Source organism: Corvus cornix, chromosome 5, assembly GCF_000738735.6.
Source record: "Corvus cornix cornix isolate S_Up_H32 chromosome 5, ASM73873v5, whole genome shotgun sequence".
NCBI lineage: Eukaryota > Metazoa > Chordata > Aves > Passeriformes > Corvidae > Corvus > Corvus cornix.
In genome coordinates, this window is record NC_046335.1 from 32,849,097 (window position 1) to 32,872,620 (window position 23,524).

Below are 23,524 nucleotides of genomic sequence, written 5' to 3' on the forward strand. Positions count from 1 at the left end.
AATTGGCACATGGGAGCATCAAGATTGCCTTTGGCTGGCCCCATTTCCAAATTATTCCAAAATAAAGGAAACCATTTCTTAGTGTACTGCTATTCAAGAAAAGCCTACTTTTTCAGATAAGAATAACTACAGCAAAATACATGGTGCATGTTTTTCAAGGTGGGGCTGTGAAAGTAGTAGGACCAGCTCAACGGATGATGGACAAAAGGATAATGATGATAAATCAAAAGATAATCCTTATCACAGGATCTGCAGGACTTCCACTACTCCTTAGTGATGGGTTGAAACCTTGTTCCCAAGGTGATGATATACTTCAGTCTGGAACTTCCCTGCCTAGGACTTCTTGAATTCTGTCTGAGAAAGTCTGGACAAAAATTTGTGTGTCTGCATAATGCAAAAAACCACAGTGGTCCAACATGTCCTGGACGAAGATCTACAGAATATTTTTTCCAAAGACTCATGGAAACAGAAATATTTCTTCAACTGAGCAGCAAAACAGTAACATCTGAAATCACAGATAAAGAAAAGACAAGCCGGATAGACCTACTTTGTGCATTGAATAATGAGAATATAGGGGTTTGCTATAACCTTTATTATGGGAAGGATGATGGGAAAGGAAGAGCTTTTGCTTTTTTGGTCTGACCAGGTATGAGAGTAAAAGAAAAAAAGGCTGCAATGGGTTTGAATTGGAGGCAACTCAAATGGTTGTCTCTATCACATCCATCAAAGTCATACCATATAAGTTCAGTAAATTTCACTCTTCCAGATGTTGCTGTTTCTAAGAATACATGTGAGGTTGTATCCTAGAACATATGGTGCCATTTCAAAAGTTGCACCACAGTAGGCAGCTGAGTGGGAAGAGGCAGGGAGGGAAAGAGCTGTATGCATGGATGTCTGTCAAAGGCCACAGTTCCTTTGGAGCTTTCCACATGCCTGTCACTGCTGCAAACGCCCATACTGCAAACAGGAATCAGCTAAATTGTGATGTAGTTTGTTACCAAGTGGAAGAGTTAACAGCTTCTCTCATCTTGTAATCTCACAGACACAGGTTATTTGCTTAATAGACAAATTTGACCTTGCAAATATTGGTGCAATGCAAGGAGTAATGAAGTTTTACTGTAAGCAAAACACATTTTACCTTCCACTAATAGTTAGAACAATCACTGGGTTCCTACTCATGACTGGAGGTGTAAACCCAGAAAGGGTTCTCAGGAGGCCTCTGGCAACATTAGGGTGGCAAGGATGGACTATGGTATAGGCCACTAGGACATATGGTGCATGTTCTGTATTTTTCCTAGATGCTTGCCCAAGGAAAGGGATTGTTTGGAGAAATCACCTCTTGCACCTTCTTTTAGAGTGATGAATATTGTGCTATATCAGTGGCTACACATAAAATGTTTATACTATTCCTTTTCAAAATTTATAGATCAACACAGAGTATGTAAACATATCAGAAACCAATAACCTATAATAGACTGACTTTAAACAATTGAATTGGAAAATCTTTTTATTTTAAGGTCTCAGCCTTAGTCTCCTGACCCTTTATAGACTCACGTGAATAAGCTGGAGGTACAATGTTGTTTCCTATTACTTAATCATTGAGCCAGCTAGTCTCTTACCTCACCTGGATTTGCACCAGTGGCATAAATTAAAATGTTTTAAATTTGATTAATGATTTTTTAAACCAGCTATTTCATGTCTTCAGCAGGATCTGCACCAATAGCACACATTTGAAGAGCCATGTCCCACTGCTGATCCAAACATCCAACCAGTTGAAAACAAAACAGAATAGAGTTAAGAAATTATAGTTAAGGAGTCACTGAAAAAAGAATCAGACCTACGTGACAACAAAACTGTAGAAATTATACTGAACACCTAAAAAAGAAACCTAAAAGAAAGCCACTATGTTGCCCAGTAGACCACATGAAACAAACATAACTGGCAGAGCCAGCTTAATGAAAGGGCGGTGCTTTAGTTAACAAAGAGATATTAATAATTAACACCTGGCAGACAAAGTAATGTAAAAAATTTGCTGAGAGGTTACTGAATTGAGTTATACTTCAATTCTGACATGACCAGGACAAAATGTGACTATCAGTTTTATATTGATTTTGATGAGGAAAACTTGTTTTTCTCTGGATAGTCAACATGCACTCCAGTGTGGACTGACAGCACATTACCTAGAATATATCCCTGGAGTAAAAGGTTTCTGCATCACACACACTTGTTTCCTTACTCTGTCACAAATTTGACTGCAGGATGTCATCCCATTTGCAACCTTCTCTTGAACTATTATGGATCTACCATTGTAATAACCACCTAGTTTACAAGGCTTTTCACATCACAGTAACAAAACCCCTATTATCAATTTCAGCTTATTCCTTACTCAGTCTCTTAAAAATTTGTAAACTTATTTTGTTACTTTAGTACAATCATCTACTACATTTCTGTACAAAAAAATCTCATACAAATCCCTCTAGTAGGCACTTATAAGTCAGGAAATAATAAACCTAATGTTGCCAGTGAAATGTGAATTTTGCCCCTCCTTCTCACCATCCACAAGAGCAACAAATGAACAGGCTAAACAGGGAGACTGAGATGCTCTGAATAAACAATACTGTTTTTAGTGTAGGGTGTGAGAATCCTCTGCAGGAAGCTAAAAAATGTCAAGCTATTTGCTCTCACTTTAGATAATTTCAGATACGTTTGCAAAAAAAAAAAAAAGTCTTTTTCCCTTGTCTACAGCAGAATATTCAACACATAGTGACTGAACCCGTGAGGGAACAGCAGTATGAGCACCAGCGATGCAGTATATCTTCAGTAACCATGCTGTTTTGGGTTCAGGCTTACACCCACCCACATATGTTGTATTATACCATTGCATAACCAGAGATCCCTGGAGCCTGGATTCTCAGTCTCTATGGCTGCACACACTGCAACTGCTGTGCCAGTACAGAAATACTGATATCGTGTGCTGGTGCACCCCATCAAAGTGCTACTAGTGCGACTTTCCCTAAGACAGAAGATATTTCTTCAGCCCTTTCTTTTTTTTTCTGTGCTGGTCGTCCATCTAAGAAAGTGATATGCTAAGGAGAAAACTCCTGAAGTGGTTCATTTATGTATATGCAAATTACAAATGCTTTCAATAATTGCTTGTTAGTAGGCAGTCAAAAGGAGACTAATACAGAGTCTGCTGTTAGCAAGATAGCATTGAAAATGCAAGAGGAATATCCAAAAATATAAAGATCTGCTGAAGTCAGGGGACTTGAATTTTGAAAATGGGTTATCATTTGTAATTGATGATGGTGCTAGTAAATGTGGAAGACGTTTGCCTACATATTCATTCAAAATGAGTTAAAATATTTGCTTCCCGAGAGTGTCCAAGGTCACATAAGGAAGACAAAAAAAGATGACAGTAAGTTGCTTTATCAAAACAACTGTTGCTTTGTCTGTGTAACAACAGCTTTAGTCTCAGAGAAAAGGGGGAAGGCTCACTGGTGAGAGAAGAGGCCTGGGAAGGCACGAAAAACACCTTGCTGAGCCCCAGGAACTTGGTGGAAAAATTTTGTATCTCTTTATTTCTAGCCTGGAGAAGACCAGGGTGACCTCATCACTCTCCGCACCTACGTGAAAAGAGGCTGTAGCCAGGTGGGGGGTCGGCCTCTTCTGCCAGGCAACCAGCGCCAGAACAAGAGGACAGAGTCTTCTTAAACTGTGCCAGGGGAGGTTTAGGTTGGGTTTCCGGAAGAAATTTTTCACAGAAACGGAGATTAGATATTTGAATGGGCTGCCCAGGGAGGTGGTGGAGTCACCGTGCCTGGAGGTGTTTAAGAGGAGACTGGATGAGGCACTCAGTGCCATGGTCTACTCGACAAAGTGGTGCTTGGTCATAGTTGAACTCGACGATCATAGTGGTGTTTTCCAACCTAATTGAATCCGTGATTCTGTGATCTCATGCTACCCAAGAGCAGGGATCATTACCATCCTTGCTATCTATCTTTTCCCCTTTTCCGAGATTTGAGGAATTGAATTGTCAGCCCCTTGTAACCACGGACCCTGACGGTCGGCTCGGACTCCGGACGCTGGATTGGCGCTGCCTGCGCCGCGCCCCGCGCGCCAGTCTCGCACCCCCTCCGCTTCCTCGTAGCCCTGGCCCTGGCCCCGCCCCGGCCCCGGCCCCGCCCCGGCCCCGCCTCCGCCCCGCCGCCCCGCCCCGCCGCCCCGCCCCGCCGGCCCCGGCTCCGCCCCCTCTGCGCCCGCGCCGCTCCCGCACCGCCCCCCCCCCGGCAGTGCGGTGCTGCGCCGCGAACATGGCGTCGGAGGGGATGATCCTGACGAACCACGACCACCAGATCCGCGTCGGCGTCCTCACAGGTACCGGGCCGCGCCGGGCACTGCGCCGGGGACGCGCGGGGAGCGGCCGCGGGCGGCGGCGGGTCGGTGCGCGCTTCAGGCCGCCCCGCGGGGTGCCCCGCCGGCCGTCTGTCTCTCCCGTGGCGGCGCCTCCGCCGCTGCGCAGGGAGCGCCCCTCCGCCGTGCGTGCGGTACCCGAGGCCCGGAGCCGGGGTCGGGGCGTGGGGGCGGCGCTCCAGCCGCCGGCGGACAGCGTGAGCGGGGCCGGCCGGCGCTGGGCAGCGCTGCCGCAGGCGGGCGGGCGCCGCAGCCGCGGGGACTGACCCGGGGATAACCCGCGCGAAGGGGACGGAGTGCGCGGGTGGGCGAATGCCGGAGGGGATAGGGGCCGGTACGTGGCCGGGCTGCCTCCGAACGCGGCGGAGCCGTGAGTGCGAAGGCGCTGGAGAAGGGAGCCCGCGGCCGGCGCAGGCTGCGGGCCGGCGGGTGCCGGGCCTGCCTTCCCCGGGCGGGAGGCGGCCTCGGCTCCCGGCCTCGGGAGTGCCCGAGCGCGGCACGCTCCGCACGGCAGCTCCTTCGGGATGGCTTCTTCCCCTCCCCCTCCCTGGCCTTTACTTTGGGAATTGGGAGGGGGTGGGTGGGGATGCTTGTGCCTATGTGCTCTCTCTTGGGAGGGGGAGGAGGGCATTTATGATGCTGCTGCTCATAGCGCACGGATGATCCTTTAATAAACCCGTGGCACATGACCCGCGGTGGTTGCACAGAAGGTTGCACACCCGGAGCCGGTACGTGTGTGACAGGCTGGGGGTTCCTTTGCCGGGGTCTTGGCGGGTATCCCGGTGCCCCGCGGAGCTCGGCGCTTCGGGGGACGCTCGGGGCGCCCAGGAGCGGAGCCCCGAGGGGTTCCAGTGCATACGGGCGTCAATGCCGTTTCTGTGCAAGGAAGGGACGAGAGATTTTGGCGAAATTTTTTAGGCGTCGAGCTCAGTAGGTTTCACCGGGAGCCTGGGAAGACATGAGTGTTCATGGAAAGCAGCGTTGTGAGCTCGCTTAGGAGTAGGAGGATGTTCGGAGTGAGACAGGGGACATTCATGGGAGAGGAGGCCTGGAGTTAACCCGAAAGTTATTTTATTACCGCTAGCGGTGTTTAACCCGAACGGCGCGTTCGGAAGCGGCCCGAGCCCGCGGGAGCCCCCGGCGCTGTTCCCCTGCTGGGTGCTGATCCCGCCGCCGGGAGCAAGGGATGTCGCGGAGGCTGGAGCCCTCCCCTCCTTCCCTTCCTGGGAAGCGCTTGGCCACAAGGTGATTGTAACGGTAAACCACTAGAAAAGCACGATATATACAAGTGGAAATCCTTAGCGTTGCTTTCAAATTCCAGGCAGTCAGATCCTTAATATGGGTAGAGCGTGTTGGACCAGATGCAAAAGTCACATGGGGGGATTTTTCCCCGTTCTTCCTGAAGGATAGGACATGAGTGCCACTACCTATAAAAAAACTGTAAAAGTTAAAGTGGGAAGGGGGTGCTAACAGAATGCTCTTTGCCTATTTCGTACAACTTCATGATGCGTAACTTGGGTTATTATTTTCTGTTGATCAGAGAGTTGTAATAATTTTCGCTTGTAAGTGTTCCCAGAATGCAGTACCAGACACATATGGTGTTATGATAATTTAAATAATGATTTAGTCTCTCAATAGATTCAGATAATCTTTCCGAATACACTTCTTTTATTTTGCACTGTAAATCCTGTTTGATCATTGTTAAACTCTTTTAACTTTGTATCATAATTTGCAATTTCATTGAGAAAACCTTCTGGCCTGATTTTAATATTTTGTTTTAGAGGAAAGCCAAGAGGCATAACCAAACAGGACGGTTTTAGGTTTTTTTACCCTTAATGTAATTGTTTTGAATTCCAGGCTGAAAAATTTTGCAGATAATTATATTGCCATTTTGAAAGGGGACGCTTTGGTTTCTTACAATTTTCCTAGTCCCCTCTTTTGTGTGTGCTTGTAAACATGAAATAAAATTTTGTACAAATGTCATAGCATATATTTGGCCAGCCTTGATTATTTTCCACTCTGGCATCTCCTTTAACCCTGGAAGAGAATATCTGTACTTTGGAGGATTTGGACCCCCTAGCTGTTTCTGCTGTTTCAGCTATGAAAAGACAGCAAATTAAAAAATGCACTCTTATGAATTTTTCTCATAGAAATGAACTAATAATTGCCTCTTGAACTAATAATTCCTGGTGAATGGAAGAATAAGTGTAGAAATGAAAAGGTCAGGTAGGTATCTGAACTATTTTTTTTATCATTTAGAATAGCTTAGTGACCAGAAATTAGATAATTAACATAACATGACTCCTTTTGCTTTTCTGATTAAGATCGTAGGCATATATTTGTTTTCTTAGCAGTATATATTTGTGGTCTTATCAGCACAGGCATACAGATTTATGCTTTTGTTAGACCTGGTATACTCAGCTTAGAAAATAACCAGTACTGCACCTTATGGTCATATGCAGATGGAAGTAAATTTACTTGGGAAGGAGTAACTCCGTTGAATTAATTTGGAGTAAAGTTGGGTGTTTGTTTTAAAATGAGGACATATAAAAATAATCTGGGCACATTGTTATTCTTATCTCTTGTAGAGACTGATGCACATGGCTCCAGAGTATATTGAGAGTGAGTAATGTTTGTCATATAGTTTAGTTTCATTACATTGTTTTGTTTTGAGTAAGTTATTGTATTTAGTTTTGCTTGGTAGACCTCTGTGTTTCTGTATGTATTGCTAGCTTCCATCTAGAAACAGATGTTTTTTCACTTGTGGTAAATTAAGACAGGTACAACGGATTAGAGAAATAGACATATTGGTTATTGTTTGCGTTAAATAACTTACTGTGTTCAAATGCAAAATTATGCAGAATGCAGCATCTTGGGCATTTTTTTACAAAAATTACTTGTTAACTTCTCTTATACCTCAACTGTCAAGGTGTTTTAGTTAAGAGTCAGTGATAAGAATAGAGTCCATAATTAGGACATTTTCTCAGTGTGAAAGAACTGTCTGCCTGAAATCAGGAAAAATACTGTAGTGTATACAGCACCTATGGACTTGCAGGTGACACTCATGTTTATTTTTGCATCTACAGAAAGTTGTGGAGTTAAGCTTCTTTACTGAAATAGGAGGAAATATACAACTGACTGATTACAAAACTGTGAAACTTGCAAACTAGAGGGTTATGTCTTATGCACATAGGAAGCCTCACTAGTTTGTGGATAGAAAATTGAATTCTAATCTTTGTGTGTTATCATTTCAAGAAGTTTTGCAATTTGTGAAAAGCGTGGAACTGTGAAAGTGTCATATTCAGCACCAGTGTTTAATGAAGTGTTCAGGTTAAAGATATTGCTCATTTAGGTTACAAACCTAGGTTTTCCCTCTGCAACCTTTGATATGTAGTGCAGGCACATGAGCTGCTGATAGAGCTTCAGTGTTATGTTGCCATGAAGTTACTCTTATGGTAAAATACATTTTAAAAGGGCTGTGATGCTAACTGTCAGATTGGGATATTTTTGTGATGGAATAACAGAGTTGGACTAACAATGTCCAAAACTTTGTCATTTAAGTGTTCTGGATATCTTCTTTTGTAAAGGAAACAGTTATAGAGAAACAAGAAATATGGGGTAGATAAATGAAAAAGAGGCGAGATCTCTACATTTACAGTAAAGGTTGGATTCTGTGCGTGCTCTGTATAGTACATGCACCAACGTGCACCAATGCTTCCTTAGTAAAATACAAGTACAGAGTTACTCTGGTTGCCCCTTGCAAGCCTTTCATATTTGGGATATCTCTAACAGAACAGTTGCTAATCAGTTACCAGTGGTGTCAGGTTATTGAACCTGGTGTACTAAGTGCAGAATTTTGTAATGTCGAAGTTGGCTAGAAAAGAGGAGAAAATGTGTTCTCTGCCCAGAATTGAATCAATATTAGATCATCCTTCACTGTGGTGACATTGGTAAAAGTTATATAATCTGTGACCTTTCTTGTTTTGTCAGGGTCTAAAGCAGACCCATGACTGGAACCATCCAGAGAGATCTGAATGCTGTTGCCATCTCCACTAGCCCAATGGGAAAAACAGACTCTGGTTCTCTCTGGTTGCTCCTGTTTTGTGGTTTTTTCCTCTCCATCCCCATTTTCTTCTTAGTTGCTTCTCTTGTTTTCTCTCCAGTAAGCATGTAATGGAACTGGCCAAAACTTGAAGTTTTGTTACATGTTTGGTTTTTTCAGAATATTTGTGATAAAAATTAGTCATATTTTGTGTTGGCTAATAACTCTTCATTCAGTTTGCTTTTGAGGCAGGTCTGTGAGGAGGAGTCATCACCAGACACAAATACCATTTTCTGTCTTTGCTCCTCATTTTGTATTTTTTCCACCTTGTTTCGGAAAAAGCTTTCAGACTAACTTTTTTTTTGGGATAGCTTTACTGCGTTCAGTGTTGCTTTAAAACAGGTACAGCCTTTCCCTTTCATAATGGGAGTAAGGGGTTTTGGCAAATTTTTCTTCAGATACATTGTTCTTCCTTTCTTCCTCTGTGTAAAGATTAAAACATTTTCCATGATAGCTGTTGCCATAGGCCTACACAATAAAACAGACAAATGTTTTGAATGTGTAACCTCAGACCTTGATGTCCCTATGTAACACAGTAGTGAGAAAGATTACACCGCTGTCTTTGTGTCTGAGACTCATTAGTTGGTTGAAAGGGCCCTGAGTGTGGACATTGTGTCTGAATGTATCACTTTGAAACAAGCTTTCTTCTGAGATGGTGAGGGCGTTATCTACTTGAGAACTGCAACCACAGAGGTTGCCTGGGCCGATCTGAAGTTCAGTGATATGAATGTTTTGTAAAAATTATCTTTGAGAAACGTTGGAAACGAAATACTTAAAGTGTCACTCTGTTGGTTAGACTGTGTTAGAAATGGATAGGCTCTCTGTTTTCCAACTAAAAAATCATATGCCTGTCTCCTATTTTATGAGATACCTTCTCATGACTTTCCTCTTTGTTAATAACATGCAAATTGCAAGATCTCTCCACAGTGGTGGTGCTGTTCATGTTCTGGACATGTATTGGAATTTGTGGGAAACTTTCTTATAGAGGTGTGTGTGGAAGGGAGAGGACTGACACTAGGTTTGCTAAGAGTTATTGTCAAATTGTCCTAATTGTCTAAATTGAACTTGCTTAGTTTTTTCTTTGTGATCTGTCTTCTCTCCAGAATTACAACTTATTGGGCACTCATCTTCAAAACATAGATTAAAGGCAGTAGCTTTTCCTGGGAGCCTTAGTCAGAGAAATGCTGTGCTTCCATTAAAATATTCTGGATTTGGAGTAACATTGATTTTCATCTTTCTCAACTGTAAGACTGTAACAATGTTGAGTTTATCCTAGAAACTAGGAGATATCCCTCTTTGCCATTTGTAGCTGTATGTCTTCACAAAAGCATTTCTTGTTGATTTTTTATATGGCTATGATGATGAGCTTTAATGTGTCATGAACATGATCTGTAAAATCGCCTCATTTCCTTTTTGTAGCCTAACTGTGCTTTACCTTTTAAACCTAAAGAGGAAGAAAGTCCTTTCCCCCCCCTATTTTTTAGTGTACAGTGTGGAACAAAAATAGGTGGCTGAAATCTCTCTGATATAGCAGACTCTTGTACTTAAAATTTAATTTGCTTGCTACAGTACTGATTCTTTTGAATGGGAAGAAGTAGAAAAACTGAAACTAAAAGCATCTAAAGAAAGAGATTTAAACATACATGTATAGTTGGGAAATAGTACCTACTTATGTAAGAAATGGCCGTTAATTTGGAGGTTTGTGTTTTTATAGATGAGGGGTAAGAAGTCTTGTGTACTCAGTGTTTCTTGATTTGGAGTTTACTTATCCAAATGCAGTTGAAAGACTTCCATCTTCACCCACGCTCCATGTCTGTAGTTCATATTTAGCAGCACAGAGCATACCCATTACAGCATGTTTTCATTTACTTTTCTGGATTTATACTTGTCTCCTTTTCCAGTGCTGCAGGACAACTTTCCATGTTATTTACCTTAGAAGTTAGTGATTGTGAATTTCATGAGAACCAGCTTATTTCTGGGACACCTTTTAGTTGATTTGCTGGCTTTGTTAACTGGACAGTAACAGAATATGTGATCATCAGGCCATGTTTTGGGGAGTCTAGCATACAAAATTCTGATATACAGACACAGAAGTCCACCTTTAATGTTGATTTAGCCATAGCTGTCTGGATTTTTTTGTAGACAAACAAGTATAGATTCTGTTGTCTGCAATTTGTGAGATTGTTATGCAAGAAGAAGACATGATAACTAAAAATGGGAACAAATTTTAGTTCTTGTTAGATATTTATAAATCTTGAAGTGTGGATTAAGTAAAAGAAACCATTTACATTCTGTTCATATACGTAGATGTAGTATGCAACTCTCCACTTCTTACACTGAAGTGGTCTTAAAATTTTTTAGTGTTGTGTATGACAATTCTTCTTGAAAGTTTAGCAGAATGCCTGAAAAAGGTATCCTTGGAAAGCAGGAGGGTAATAACCATAAGGGAAATGAGCAGGTAGCAGCCTTTTTCCTGTGGGATGTTTTTAATTAATAAAAAAAGCATAGCCTTTTGGCTGTTTTATTTTTTAAAATTTTATTTTATTTTATTTTTTTGTTAAATCACAAAAAATTGAAAAAATAAGTTAAAATTGTAAAAGAACAGTAATTGCATTAAAAAGTGCTTGGGAAAAATAGACTTAATTAGGCAGCTATCTTAGAAAATTTCATTTTGCAAGTAAGAGATTTGTATGTGATGTTTTGTTTACTTGTTTTGTTTTCAAACTAATTTACTGAGGCCTATTTTATGCCTAACATGTCAAGTGGAAAAAAATTAGCATAAACCCTTAAGAATAATCTTCTGTGTACATTTTGCAAAATCCTGCAAAACAGGGTTCTATCCTGCTGTTACAATGTGGGTGAATGATGTTTTGTAAGGAATAAAATGCATTGTCTGTTCCTTATACTATGAGATAAACAACAAGACTTCCACTGTCTAATTTCAATGATTAGGGAATAGCTATGTATAACAAAACCTATTTTTGAGCAGTGAAATGTTTTTTGATATATACCAAGACCTCAAAGGACTGACTCAACATTAATTTAGCTTCATATGTGAGTTACCTAGAACAGTAATTTTAATAATTCTGTATGTATTATGACATTTTATTATGTATTTGACATACAGATTGTATAAGTAGACCAATATAATGAATATATTAAGTATTGCCTATGTACTTATGATCACAACTATAGAAATACATGTTTCTACTTTCTCCTTTTCTAATTAAATTATATCACTTATTATGTACTAAAGTAAGAAAGTGAAGAAGCAGAATACACTTGGGCTTTGAACTATAAAATTTTTTTGTCTTTTTAGTACTTACTGTGTGGTATTGTTCGTTTTCTTTGTTGTCCTGTATATTTTAGGGAATTTATGTGGAATATTTTTCCTTTAAAAATCTTTCATGCATGTATTTTGTTTGTTTTCCTGGCTATTGTATGTGACTTTTGAGATCTAAAAGTGGGAAGTAGAAATTAAAGTATATGGTGTGGTTTTGTTTGGCTTTGTGGTTTGGTTTTTTATCCCAGGTGTTATAGTTTGGATTTTGTTGGGAGGTGGGATTATTGGTGCTTTTTCTTTTTCAGATATATGCTGGAGGGGATTTAAATTCATACTGAAATCTAGGAAGTAAGTTGTTTCTTCAGAATTTTTATGGGAAGTTGTATGGATGAAAAATAATACACATTCTTTGGGAATTAAAACGAATTGCAGTGAAGTGTTTTGCAGATCTGACTGAGAAGGGAAAAGCTTCTAGGACCTCTACAAATGATGCTTGCTGTTAAAAAAAAGAAAATCCCCTGTACTCTTATCAAGCTGCTTTTAATGCCATGGGATGGGCCACTTAGGAAGGAATTGATAGCAAGACCTGAGATGAAGTCTGTAAAGTCTTCATCCAATAATTCTTGAAGAAACATTGAATATGGCACTTAGTTAGGAGTTCTGTGAACCAACACACTTCTACATTGTTATTTCTTATCCCTTCTTGAAACAGTGTTTATGGGATTAGGAAGACAAATCAGACTGCCAAAGAGAAGATGGGCATGTATGTATCCTTGTACTAGGTACTTGCAAATCTTGGCCTAGGAAAGTGTGGGCGGCAGCTTGTTTCTGGAAGTAGAAGATTTCCAGGAGTTCAAACAGATATTATGTAATTTCCTACTGACATGGTTCTTTCATATGATGTAGAGTAGTGGCATAGCAGTGTAGATGGTGAGAAACCATCAGAAACTTCATCTCTGAAAAAATCTGGGAGAAAGCAGCAAGATGCCTAAAGTAAGTACATATCTGATGAGAAAACTGCTTGTTGTTTCCAGAAAAAAAAAAAGAACAAAACCCCATTAAGATTAAAGGGAATATGTACTTCTCATTTCCTCTTCTTTTAGCCTAATTTCTCTTTTTAGTTGTGTGAATACTCAAGGCAAGACATTAAATAAGCCTACAGCAAGTCAAGGATCCTCAAAATCAACTTCCTTGAAGAAATAAGCTGTAAATTAAACATAGTGAGGAAAAAAAGTGGTGAAACACCTTTAAAAGAGAGTGCAGGGACAAAGTGTTTCTGTAGATAATACTCACAAAGCTCCAGGGATGCTGAGATAAAATTGCAACAGGTGTTCCTATGTGTAACTCCTGCTGATTAAAACTTCATAATTGCTGATACAGTCTGATTTAATATGTAAAAAAAAAAAAAAAAAAAAAGGAGGGAGAATATTATAAAACAAATAGTATAGAAATTGGAGGTTTTGGAGAACGTTTTGTAGTCTCCAGGTTTTTCTCCTGTTTTTGTGATGTCCTGAAAGAATTCCTTCTTAGATAGTTACTCTTATGATGTTCCATTCCCTTGATAGATGTAGTAAATTGGTGAGGCGTAACTCCATAGCTACTAGATTTAGCTAAATCTAAATCTAAGTACTTCTAGTTTTTGTAAAATATACTTGTTGGTAGGCTTTTTTAATGATTGCTGTAATCAGACAGACTGAAAAGTCTGCAGGGGAATTGCTTTCCCTCGTAACCTCCTATTATAAGAGATTCCAAACCATTCTGGTCATGCAGACATTTATTATGGCATTAATTTAACAAAATAAAGAAAAGAAGAAACCAGTAAAAGATATGTAGAATAAACCAGGAGGCTGAGGAGGATTTGGGGATTTTTGAGAGAAACCTTGTAATTTTTCTAAGTAAATGTGACTGTAGGGTAGTTCTGTGTGACATAATTCTTTGGACAAAAGGCAAGGCACAAAGCTTTAAAAAGCTGGGAATGGCCTGTTAGTAAGATGTATGTGGTTCAAGCTGGGTATATTTGTTTCAGAATCTAATGTTTCAGAATCTAATGTTATTCTGATATCTATTTTTTAGGAATGTGCCTTGTTCCACAGTAGGAAGGTAAGCTGTCAAGGCTTAAGGTCTGATCTTGCAGTTAAATTTCAGCATGGTAAGAATTAAAGCTATTACCAGTGTCTCCAGTGTGCAGGACCTTCTTATCTGAGTGAGACTCAGGCTTTTTTCCTATACATCAAAAATCAAAATGGAAACTCTAAAGTTCATGTTAAAAGCAACTGCTGAAAAAAGCAACTGATGAAGAATTTCCTGTGATTGTCAAGCTGCAAGGAAGCTCACCTGCCTGTTCCTATTTCTTTATTCCAAAGAAAGGATATAGCTCTAGTTTATGCACAATGGTTTCAGTACATGACTTTTCTCTTTGGCTTGGCAGTTGATCAAAGAGAATTAGAGAAAATACTTGTTGTCATTTCACCATTGTTTTGTCAGAAAAGGGTTCAAGTAGACTTTCTTTGAGTGCTTTGATGAACAGAACATCTTTCTGGAAAAGGCATCTGAGGCAAATTTCTGTATAGCATTAAACTGGGACGTCACGGATTATCTTTAATATTAGAAAAATCTTTTAATTCCTTGATAGTGTGTCTTGTATTCCATTATTGTTATGTGTAAGTTGCTGTGAGGACTCATCAAATCATAAGGGAGATTTTAGATGGGAAATAGTAATAATTTTCAGTATTTCTTACCAGAATAGTAGCAGCTTTTAGTATACTCCAGAATAATTTTAGCGGATCTTCATATTCAGATTATTCCTAGGATCCTTTTTCTGCACTGAACAAACACCTGATAAAAATGTTCTACCTGTGCTTCAGCCTCCCAAAAGTAAATTCAGCTGTGCATATGAAAAGTATGCTGAGATGAACTACCTCAAAATGAATGGTTGAGATCTTACTAGCATCTAGAAAGTAGCTAGTACTGGGCCTGGGGCCATTTGAGACAATAGTTAAATATATATTCTAATTCCTTCAAAGTATAAATTTAAACTCCATAGGTGCTGACATTCCAACTAGCAGCCATTGCAGGAAAAAAACCCAGACAGATGCAGAAATCCCTTTATTTGGATAATTAGGTACTCTCTCAATTCTTCAATAATAAGTACAAAATTAAAAAAAAAAAATTGTGCTGTACCTACATAAGTCTTTGTCATGGGTTAAATAAGTAAGTAATGAGTATTTTGGACCAAACTGCTACAGTCTTTTGACTGTAATTCAGTAGATTAATTTACCTTCTGTGATTTCACTCCATGTAAGTAAAGTCCTTGGTAGCAAGTACTGCTGCTTTAGAGAAACAGATCTTAGTACTGGGGACTTCATGTGCAGACTGTTGAGTGTGTTTTGCCTCACACTAGCTCAAAACCCATGGAGTGACCTCTGTAATTGTTGGAGTGCATTAGGTGCACTTGTGGAGTGCATCTCATTTAGTTTTGTCCAAAGTGAATTCCACATTCATGCTTTGATTCTTCTCTGCAGTGTCAGCTGAAGTGTGGTGACTGGGGACTCTTGGGAGACAGTTTAAAAGCCACTTTCTTGAACCAAGCACAAGAACTAATGTAGACTAGTTGTTGTTTTTTGCCTCCATGGGGTTGTGTGCGCCTCTTAAAATTCTTGTGCATGCCAGAGAAGTCTTCCAGTGGGTAGCAATAAGGAGGCCTTCCTAAAAGTGGAAGGTGACCAGGAAGATACTAGCTCTTGAACTGTTTCTGTGCATTTTGTGAAGGGGATGTGGTTGAGGGCATAACCTTTGAATCTTTGGATACTCTAGAGAAAGAGAGACATGTATTTTGTTAACTAGCCTTGAAATGACTCTTAACTTAAGATAGCCCAAAGTAAAGTTCAGTAGTATGTAGAATTATTTCAAATGTCCAAAATTAGCCATAGAATTACAATTTTTTATGAAAGCTATCGATGAGGAAATGACAGAAAAAGTGTGTTTAAATTAATCCTTCATTTGAACAGGCCCTCCTTGTACCTATCTGACTTGTCTGTTAGGAAAATACATGCAGCATCTTCTCAGGGATTTGGTCTTCCTGCATTCACTACACCTCAAGGTGAGTTATTCAGAGATAATTTTCTGCTGGTGTACCATGCAGTCTGCTGTAAGTGGCCACTGCTTTAGAGCCCAAGAGGACTCTGTCCAGGCTTCATCTTGGGCATGATTCTGTCGTCACTCTTCTTGTTCACTGCCATGCTGTGCTGTGCTGGCATAACCTGTTGTGTGGCTGTGAAGGCAGGGAACTGAAATAGCTGAAAATTACCCTGCCAAAGAAAAAGGGTCCTTTTGAGCTGAATCAGCTATGTGATCTGGTTCAGCACAGAGCTCTGCAGACTTCTGCTCCAGTAGGTGAATGGTGAACAAGGCTGGCAATTTTTACATCTATTGTGAATTTTTTTCAGTTCTGTTCTTTCTTAGTACTCTTTTATCCTACATTTTTCACTCTGTGCAAAACAAACTTAACTGGCTAACCTAGTGGAAAACTGCTCTTCTTTTGAGAAATTAGTTTTCTGCAGCTGGAGCAAACTGAATCAACTCGGCAAGGGACCTCAGGAGTGCCAGTTTGAGGGAGGAGCTGGATTGTACAGGTGGGATAGGTAAAGGTGGGAGATAGGACTTCTGTTTTCAGAACACAGCTCAAACAGATGTAATCATGTGCTAATTTTATGTAGTTCACTTGCATCAATTGCAAAGGTAGTCTTGACACTCCTTTATCTGGCTGTGCTGCCTCTTTTCTTGCAAGTACTGCTTTGTCAGGCCAGGTGTCCTCTTGGTTCTATTTACTAGCTTGTCCTCATGGACAAGCAAAGACACTGCCTCTGCTGAATAATAAGCAGTAAAAAAATCATAGTGAAGGAAGGGAAGGATTTGCGTATTACAGGAAATTTTTTTGAGGAGAGGGTAAGCCAAGATACATTTTTCCATTTGGTATGTAGAGGTCTTTGATTCGTGTAGTAGTAGGTGAATATGAAGGCTGTGCTAGGCATTTGTGCTTAGCAAAGAGCTGAACATCTGAGAACTTGCATGTTAGGTAACTAGAAAAGCTGAACATTAGATTTCTGCAGTGTTAAATTTGGGAAAAGGTGAACACTATGTTACACATTTACAGGCAAGTAAGGTCATTTTATGAATGTATTAATTTTTTAATAGTCAAAATTTCTAACGTTTAGTTTTTTTAACTTACTATCTTGACTATAGTATGCCTGACAGAACTAATTTGAAGATTGTATACATATAATTAATATACATACACACATAAACGTTTATTATAGTGTATATCAGTAATTTTAAAAAAAGAAAAGTGACACATTTTTGCCAGGTCTGATTTCCCTTTTGCTTGAGGGATTTCTTTGGCACCATTCAATCTGTCATCTCGCTTGCACTCAGTATAGTTTTTCTGAGCATATCTCTACCACTCAATCTAGCTATTATGCTGACTTGGAGGCTACTGGCCTGATATGTACTAAATGGCAGATGATGTGCTACTGGCATATTTTTTTTCTGTTGGACATCTCTACACCAACTACTTAAAACATCTGCATGAAAGATCATAATCTAATTTTGTTTCTGTCCTGCATACCTTCTTGCTGATGTGAACAGTCTTACCTTTTCTCTTGAGTGGACTGTTACCCATTGGATCACATTGTGATTAGTGGCAGTAATTGGAACAGCCAGTCACAGGCATCAGCTATTTGGGTAAGTCAGGCTTTGAGATTCTTGATATTTCTTTAAAATGGGGGAGGGATTGGGATGAAGATGAGGATAGATAGTTTAGTTGTATAATTGTGGTCAGTGGACCATGTGCACTTATTTAAGTCTTTAACTGCAACTCAGAAGCCTGCTGGTCCATGCATTTGTCTAATATTGTATGCTTTCATGGTCTCCATGGCTACTAGTTATGTACAGACCATGGTTTTAGTATCGAAATGCAGTGTTTGGAGATAAAGGTAGCTAGCTAAACTGGGTTTTGTAAATTGCAATATAAGTAACATCTTCAGTATTAAGGTACATTTATAGCAGAAGTGTGATTTTTGAAATAGCAGAAAATACTGAGATGCTGTAGTCACTATAAAAGCAATCATAACATAAAAAACAGTTTGGCTAGAAAAAAGTTAAGGATTAATAATAAAAATGGGATTTTACAAGTAGTGTCAGAAAAAGAAACTATAGAAGGAATTGATAGCCACATTATGTAAAATCAAAACTATATCATAAAGGATAGCCTCTAGTAAATAATGTAGAGACTGAGGTTATACAAATGAGGTGTAAAGGCTGTTAATGGACAGCAGACAAGCTAAACAGGGAAAAGATTTGTGTGCTTGAGGATTATGCATCTGTAGGTATCTGCAAGCATCCTGTTCACTAGAAAAGCTTAACAAAAGCAAAATTAGGAAATTGTTTTTATGAGAAGAATAGAGTAATAAACCAAGTATACTAGACGTTTATAATCCCAATAGTCTCTCCTTAAAAATCCCTCACTGAGCCTTATTGAAAGCTGACAAGTATTGAATCTTTTAGCTATTCTTTATGAATTCATTTTTTACTCCATTGTATTAATGGTGAAATTAATCCCACCTAGAGCTCTCATCTGTCCATGAGCTCTCATTTATCCCAGCAAAATTATTCCTATATATGGTGAATGAAATGTGAACTGATCCAGATGATAGTATTTTGCCAAGCCAGCTTTCAGTGAATTTCTTTCAGTTTACTATGAGTAAATGCTTGTGCCCACACAGTAGAGACGGGAACAAGTTTCTGCCAGTGTAAAGAAGGTGGGATTTTTTTCTTTTGCTAATAATGCATGAGAAAAACTGATCTTTCACCGAGGCATTAGTGGCCCATGTTCTTGGAAAATACTGTTGCCAGGCCTTCAAAGCTTGTATTTTTACTGTAGTGCACTTCTATCAAAATCAGAAGGTACATTCTTTAAAAAGATTGCATGGATACGGTTACACTTGGTAGCCTTGTGCACCACCCATTGACCACTGATTTCAGTTTCAGAGTCAGTTACCTGAGGCTACATATAGTGGTTCAAAACTCAATAACCAGTCATTCACTTAAGCGTGTTCACAGATGCATGTGCTGTTTGTGTGTCTGTAGGATGTTTCTCCTTTTTTTTTGGATATTAAATGATCAGCCTCCTGGTTTTGAAGTAATTGTGCTACTTCTGTTGTCTGGTTGATCTGTGAATCTGCTGCTGCTATACTAATGTCTCATCTTCCTTCAAGAGACCATTAGATTCTGTTTATTTTAATTACTTTTCTTTATTAACATGTATAGAATTATTGGATATTTGTTGAGATTTCGGAATTTATTTATAGCTCCTATTACAACTGATAAAAAAAAAAGTTTTGAAAAAAGGTGAGGAGTGGGGAAGTACTTCTAAGACTTTCAGCAGTTCCTTTTTCCCCTTCATCTCCTCACCATGGAGCAAGATGCTTGAGCATACTACTCTTAATGACTGCAAGAGAATAAAGCATTAAAAACCTTAGCTCTTCTTTAAAAACAGTGGAAGATAAAGATGTGAGGCCAACAGATGCTTTTGCTGTCATTTTCTTCCATGTGTGACTTTTCATCTTTGTATTTGGTTTAGATTGGGCTGACTAAATACTGGAAATGGCTTTTTAGTGCTTTTCTGCTATTTTTTGCATTGAAAATGCTTTTCAGTTACTCTTATTTCTGTTCTTGTGCAAGTCTTATTCTTTTGTGAATTGACAAAGGCATACTTCCTTTGGGACTGACTGTAATATCTTTTGTTTCCTGTAACATGACAAGTTAAACTGAAATCTTTCTCAGCAGTGTTGTTTTCTTGTTTATTTTTTTTCTTTGGGTGTATATGTCTTGATACAGAGTCTGTTGATCAAATACATCATAGATCTCATTCAGATTATTTTTGGTGTTAGAGGAAGAAGTCAATCTCTTGAATGCAACTAGATTGAGGGTTTTCTTACAGAATTTCTACTAAATGTGAAGTGCTTCTTTTCTTGGAACTTTTTTATTTGTAACTGCTTTGAATTGACATCTCCTGGAATCTCAAGATTTCTTTATCAGGTTATCAGGTCAATAGTTTATTTACCTTTGTTTTCTCATTTCTTTCTTACCTATTTTTTTTCCTTAATTCTGACAGATGACAAGGCATTTCTTCCACTTTGCTTCACATTCCTGAACAACTTCATAGGCAGCTCCATGAAAGGCTTTTCCCATAGTCCATCTTTCCTGTATTAGCATAGCTCTGAGAAGAATGTATTTTCTGTCTATAATTGCTTGTAAATATTACCGCATTTGACCATGGTTGTTTCTTTCAAGACTTTTTTTCTTTTCTCTGTTTCTTTCATTTTGCAGCCAGTGATCTCTCTAATAGTCTGTTGTCCAGGAGGATATATCTGGAGAATGTACTGCTTTAATGCAGTACAAAGGAAGTAATTGAAAGAAATCACTAAAGGAGATTGTGGTGTGTTGACCCTGTGCAGCAGCTAAGCCCCCACCCAGAGGCTTACTCACTGCCCCCAAGCAGGATGAGGGATGGAATAAGAAAAGCCAAAGTGAGGAAACTCATCAGTTGAGGTAAAGGCAGTTTAATAAGTGAAGGAAAGGTGTATGCCTTACTGAGATCAAGCTAGAATACCCACTGCTCTCCATTTACCAAGCCAGTAGAAAGTATATTTTCCTTGTAGAAAGTAGATTTTTGTTAGGCTGATCTCTGTGTTCTGTTGCATTTTTTTTTCTACCTGTTAGCCAGACAGGTAGAAAAGTCCAATTTTCCTTTGTATCTAGCCTTCTACCAGACAAAAAGCACCATTAAGAAATTTTATAGCTTGTTCCGCAAATCTATCTACCCCCTTTGTTGAGGAATACAGGCAATTTATAGATCAGTGCAAGGAAGCAATGCCCCACTGTATGGCTTTGCCATCTGGTACACATCCTGTAGGATGAAGAAAGGCTCTTATGAACATCTTTTGTCTGTTTACATTGTTGGCTAATGGCTTTTCTGCAGTTGGCAAGTGGCATTTTTACTTCTCTCATGTGTTAGCTTTTTGTAGTTGCTGAAAAAACTTCAGTGATTCACCTCCTTTTCTTGTCCCTTCAATGGAATCAGAAATGGAAATTCAGCTTCCATACTTTCAAGAAGTTACCTTCGTAAGGAAAAGAAAAAGTATACATTGTATCTGTAAGTTCCATTTAAGTCAATATTATATATTGGCAATGTTCCCCTGGGCTGTTATACAAATATCTAATGTCAATTACTGTGCATTGATGATACACCTTAAGATATAGACTGGTTTTTTTCTTAAATTTTGTATGTGAATTTAACTGAAGAAAATCCTTTCACCGCGTGCCCAAATGAGATAATTTGAGTAAGGATGTGGTTTAAAGATATTTAAAGCTCACAGTACTTCACAGCTTGACACAGTTCTGTGATTTATTCTATATCAGATGTAATTTCAGATACTAGATTGTGACTGATAGCATTGTTCACTGTGCGTGAAGTTCTTTTCTGCCAAACTACATTACTTTTTATTTATTCATTATGCAGATTTCTTTTATTTACATAAGTCCTTTGCAAATGCTCAGGTAAAAAGCAAGTCTTGAAACTCATATGCTACATAGGCTACATGTTAAAAAAAAGAGGTTTTAAGTCTCTGAGGACAAGAGCCAGCACTAAACCTGATATACAAGGTCATGAAATAAACTTGGAGTCTTGTATTAGCTTGGATTCACTCATAATTAACTTTGGCTACTCTAGCTTGACTTTTAAAATATAGCTTACTAGGTAAAAACCACTTGTTGGTTATTTAAGAATTTCTAAGAGAACTAGTATAATGTAAGCTTTAAAATATAGCTTACTAGGTAAAAACCACTTGTTGGTTATTTAAGAATTTCTAAGAGAACTAGTATAATGTAATGTAATATATATTATACTAGTTCTCTTAGAAATTCTTAAATAACCAACAAGTGGTTTTTACCTAGTAAGCTATATTTTAAAGCTTAATATATAAGTTAAAACATCTCTAGGGGCCACAGTCAATTTGAGTATTAAAAAAGATTTCATTTATTAAATATGTATATAACAGTCTCTGCAACAAGGGCCTACAGATCATTTATAAAAACAAAATTTAGCAGTTGAGAGTTGCTCTTAGAACATACATGATACTTTTATTCTGTTCAGTTTTTCTGTTTTGAAAGAAAGTGAGGAATTTTTTAGGATTTTTCTGTGCTTGAATATGGTTTCTTACTAAGCCTTTCCACATCAAGTAACCAGGATCAGATGTCTTGAAAGCATTACATGGACACAGCTTTGTTCTTGGACTTAGTCTTTTTAGTTCCTCATGTTTTTAACAGAATACTTTTGTATAGAATTGTTAGCTCAATAGCTAAAATTCTGCTGTTGAGCTCAAAACAGTTCGTCCATTCCATTTTAAACAAATGCCTGTATGAACTCACTAGTCTGTTCAAATTAGCTAATTCAGAGAAGTATAATCTGTATGTTAGAATTACATAATGCAAGTTTTTATTGTGTACTTTGCTCTAACAGAGTCAAGAGGCTTTGGATTTTTCCCCAATGTCTGTCATATTAATATTACCAAAGCTTTACCTTTTTGGATGAGGCCTAAAGTACAGTCATTAAACTAAAGGGAAGACACGAAAATAAAGAAGAATATTCTGAAAGTAATAATTATATATTTCTTTGATAATTAAGGTTTGCAAACCTCTTAATTTAATGAGGCACTACTAGCTAATGGAAATGACATACATGGAATGATACATTTTGCCTTTCACTTACATCTGAGTTTTTACTTATGACTGCATCTGTTCTTGCTCCAGGGAATAAGAAATTTGAGATGGGAAGTTGAAGAAGCTCCAGTAGATTTAACTTAATGTGGTACTCGAAAGTATATAACAGTTTCTAAAAAAATGAACAACCATTTCACAATTAATTTATCATATTGATCAACCTATGTGAACATTACCTTTCTTGTTTATCTTAAGGACGGGCTGAAGATTTTTGAATGAAGACAAACAAAAAAATAGTACATGATCCAAAAGATGCAAGTTGCAAAAAAAAAAAAAGAAAGAAAGAAAGGAAGAAAAGCTGCGGTTGACACGAGAAGGTGGTTAGTGTTAACATATAGTGTGATGATGGATGTCAGGGGCAGAGGAGGGTGTTAAGTCATTGTTTTAGACTTGTGAGGTGGATTTACTAGAGTTTGTGTGTTCTCTAAGCAGAGAATATTGTGTTGATCCAGTAATTTGGGGATATTTTGGTTGCTCCAGGGAATGCTGCATTAAAAGTAGAAGCAGCTTTAAATATTCTTTAAAATGGAATGCATCTTTATTCTCTCTGTGGAGCAGTGCTATTAGGAGCTATATCCCTAGCTACACACTTGTGAAATTAAAAAAGCTTTGTGGCTGGAAAGGTGCCCAAAATCTGAGAGATCTTGTATCTCTCTTCTTTCTGAAGAGAGAGATCAATAGTCAATCAAAACCAGATATTGTTAACACTTTGTAGGCTAGAGTCAAAGAGAGACATAGATGTGGTGATGCTTCAGTATCTTAAACTTAGCAGTTTAGACCATGCAGTGGGACGGAAGAGAACAGGGTTCAGATACTTGCATTTTGAACTATTGATGAGTTTTCTTTTCATGTTAAAGGGCAAGTAACAAAACAGAAATAGTCCATGGAGCAGG

General features: G+C 38.8%; 1 protein-coding gene across 21 annotated transcripts in view; it reads left to right on the top strand.

Moving 5' to 3' along the window:
- Positions 1–4,262: 4,262 nt before the first annotated feature.
- Positions 4,263–23,524, top strand: part of GPHN (gephyrin) — a 283,847-nt gene continuing 264,585 nt past the window's right edge. For 5 of the 21 annotated variants that reach the window (XM_039552427.1, XM_039552429.1, XM_039552433.1 and 2 more), the window contains exon 1: positions 4,264–4,374. In XM_039552427.1, the coding sequence (XP_039408361.1) occupies positions 4,311–4,374 (64 nt within the window). In that variant the 5' untranslated portion in view covers positions 4,264–4,310. Of the gene's footprint in view, positions 4,375–6,608; positions 6,637–6,998; positions 7,033–23,524 lie in introns of those variants that run through there. The other 16 variants (XM_039552441.1, XM_039552438.1, XM_039552436.1 and 13 more) reach the window with 7 other exon arrangements.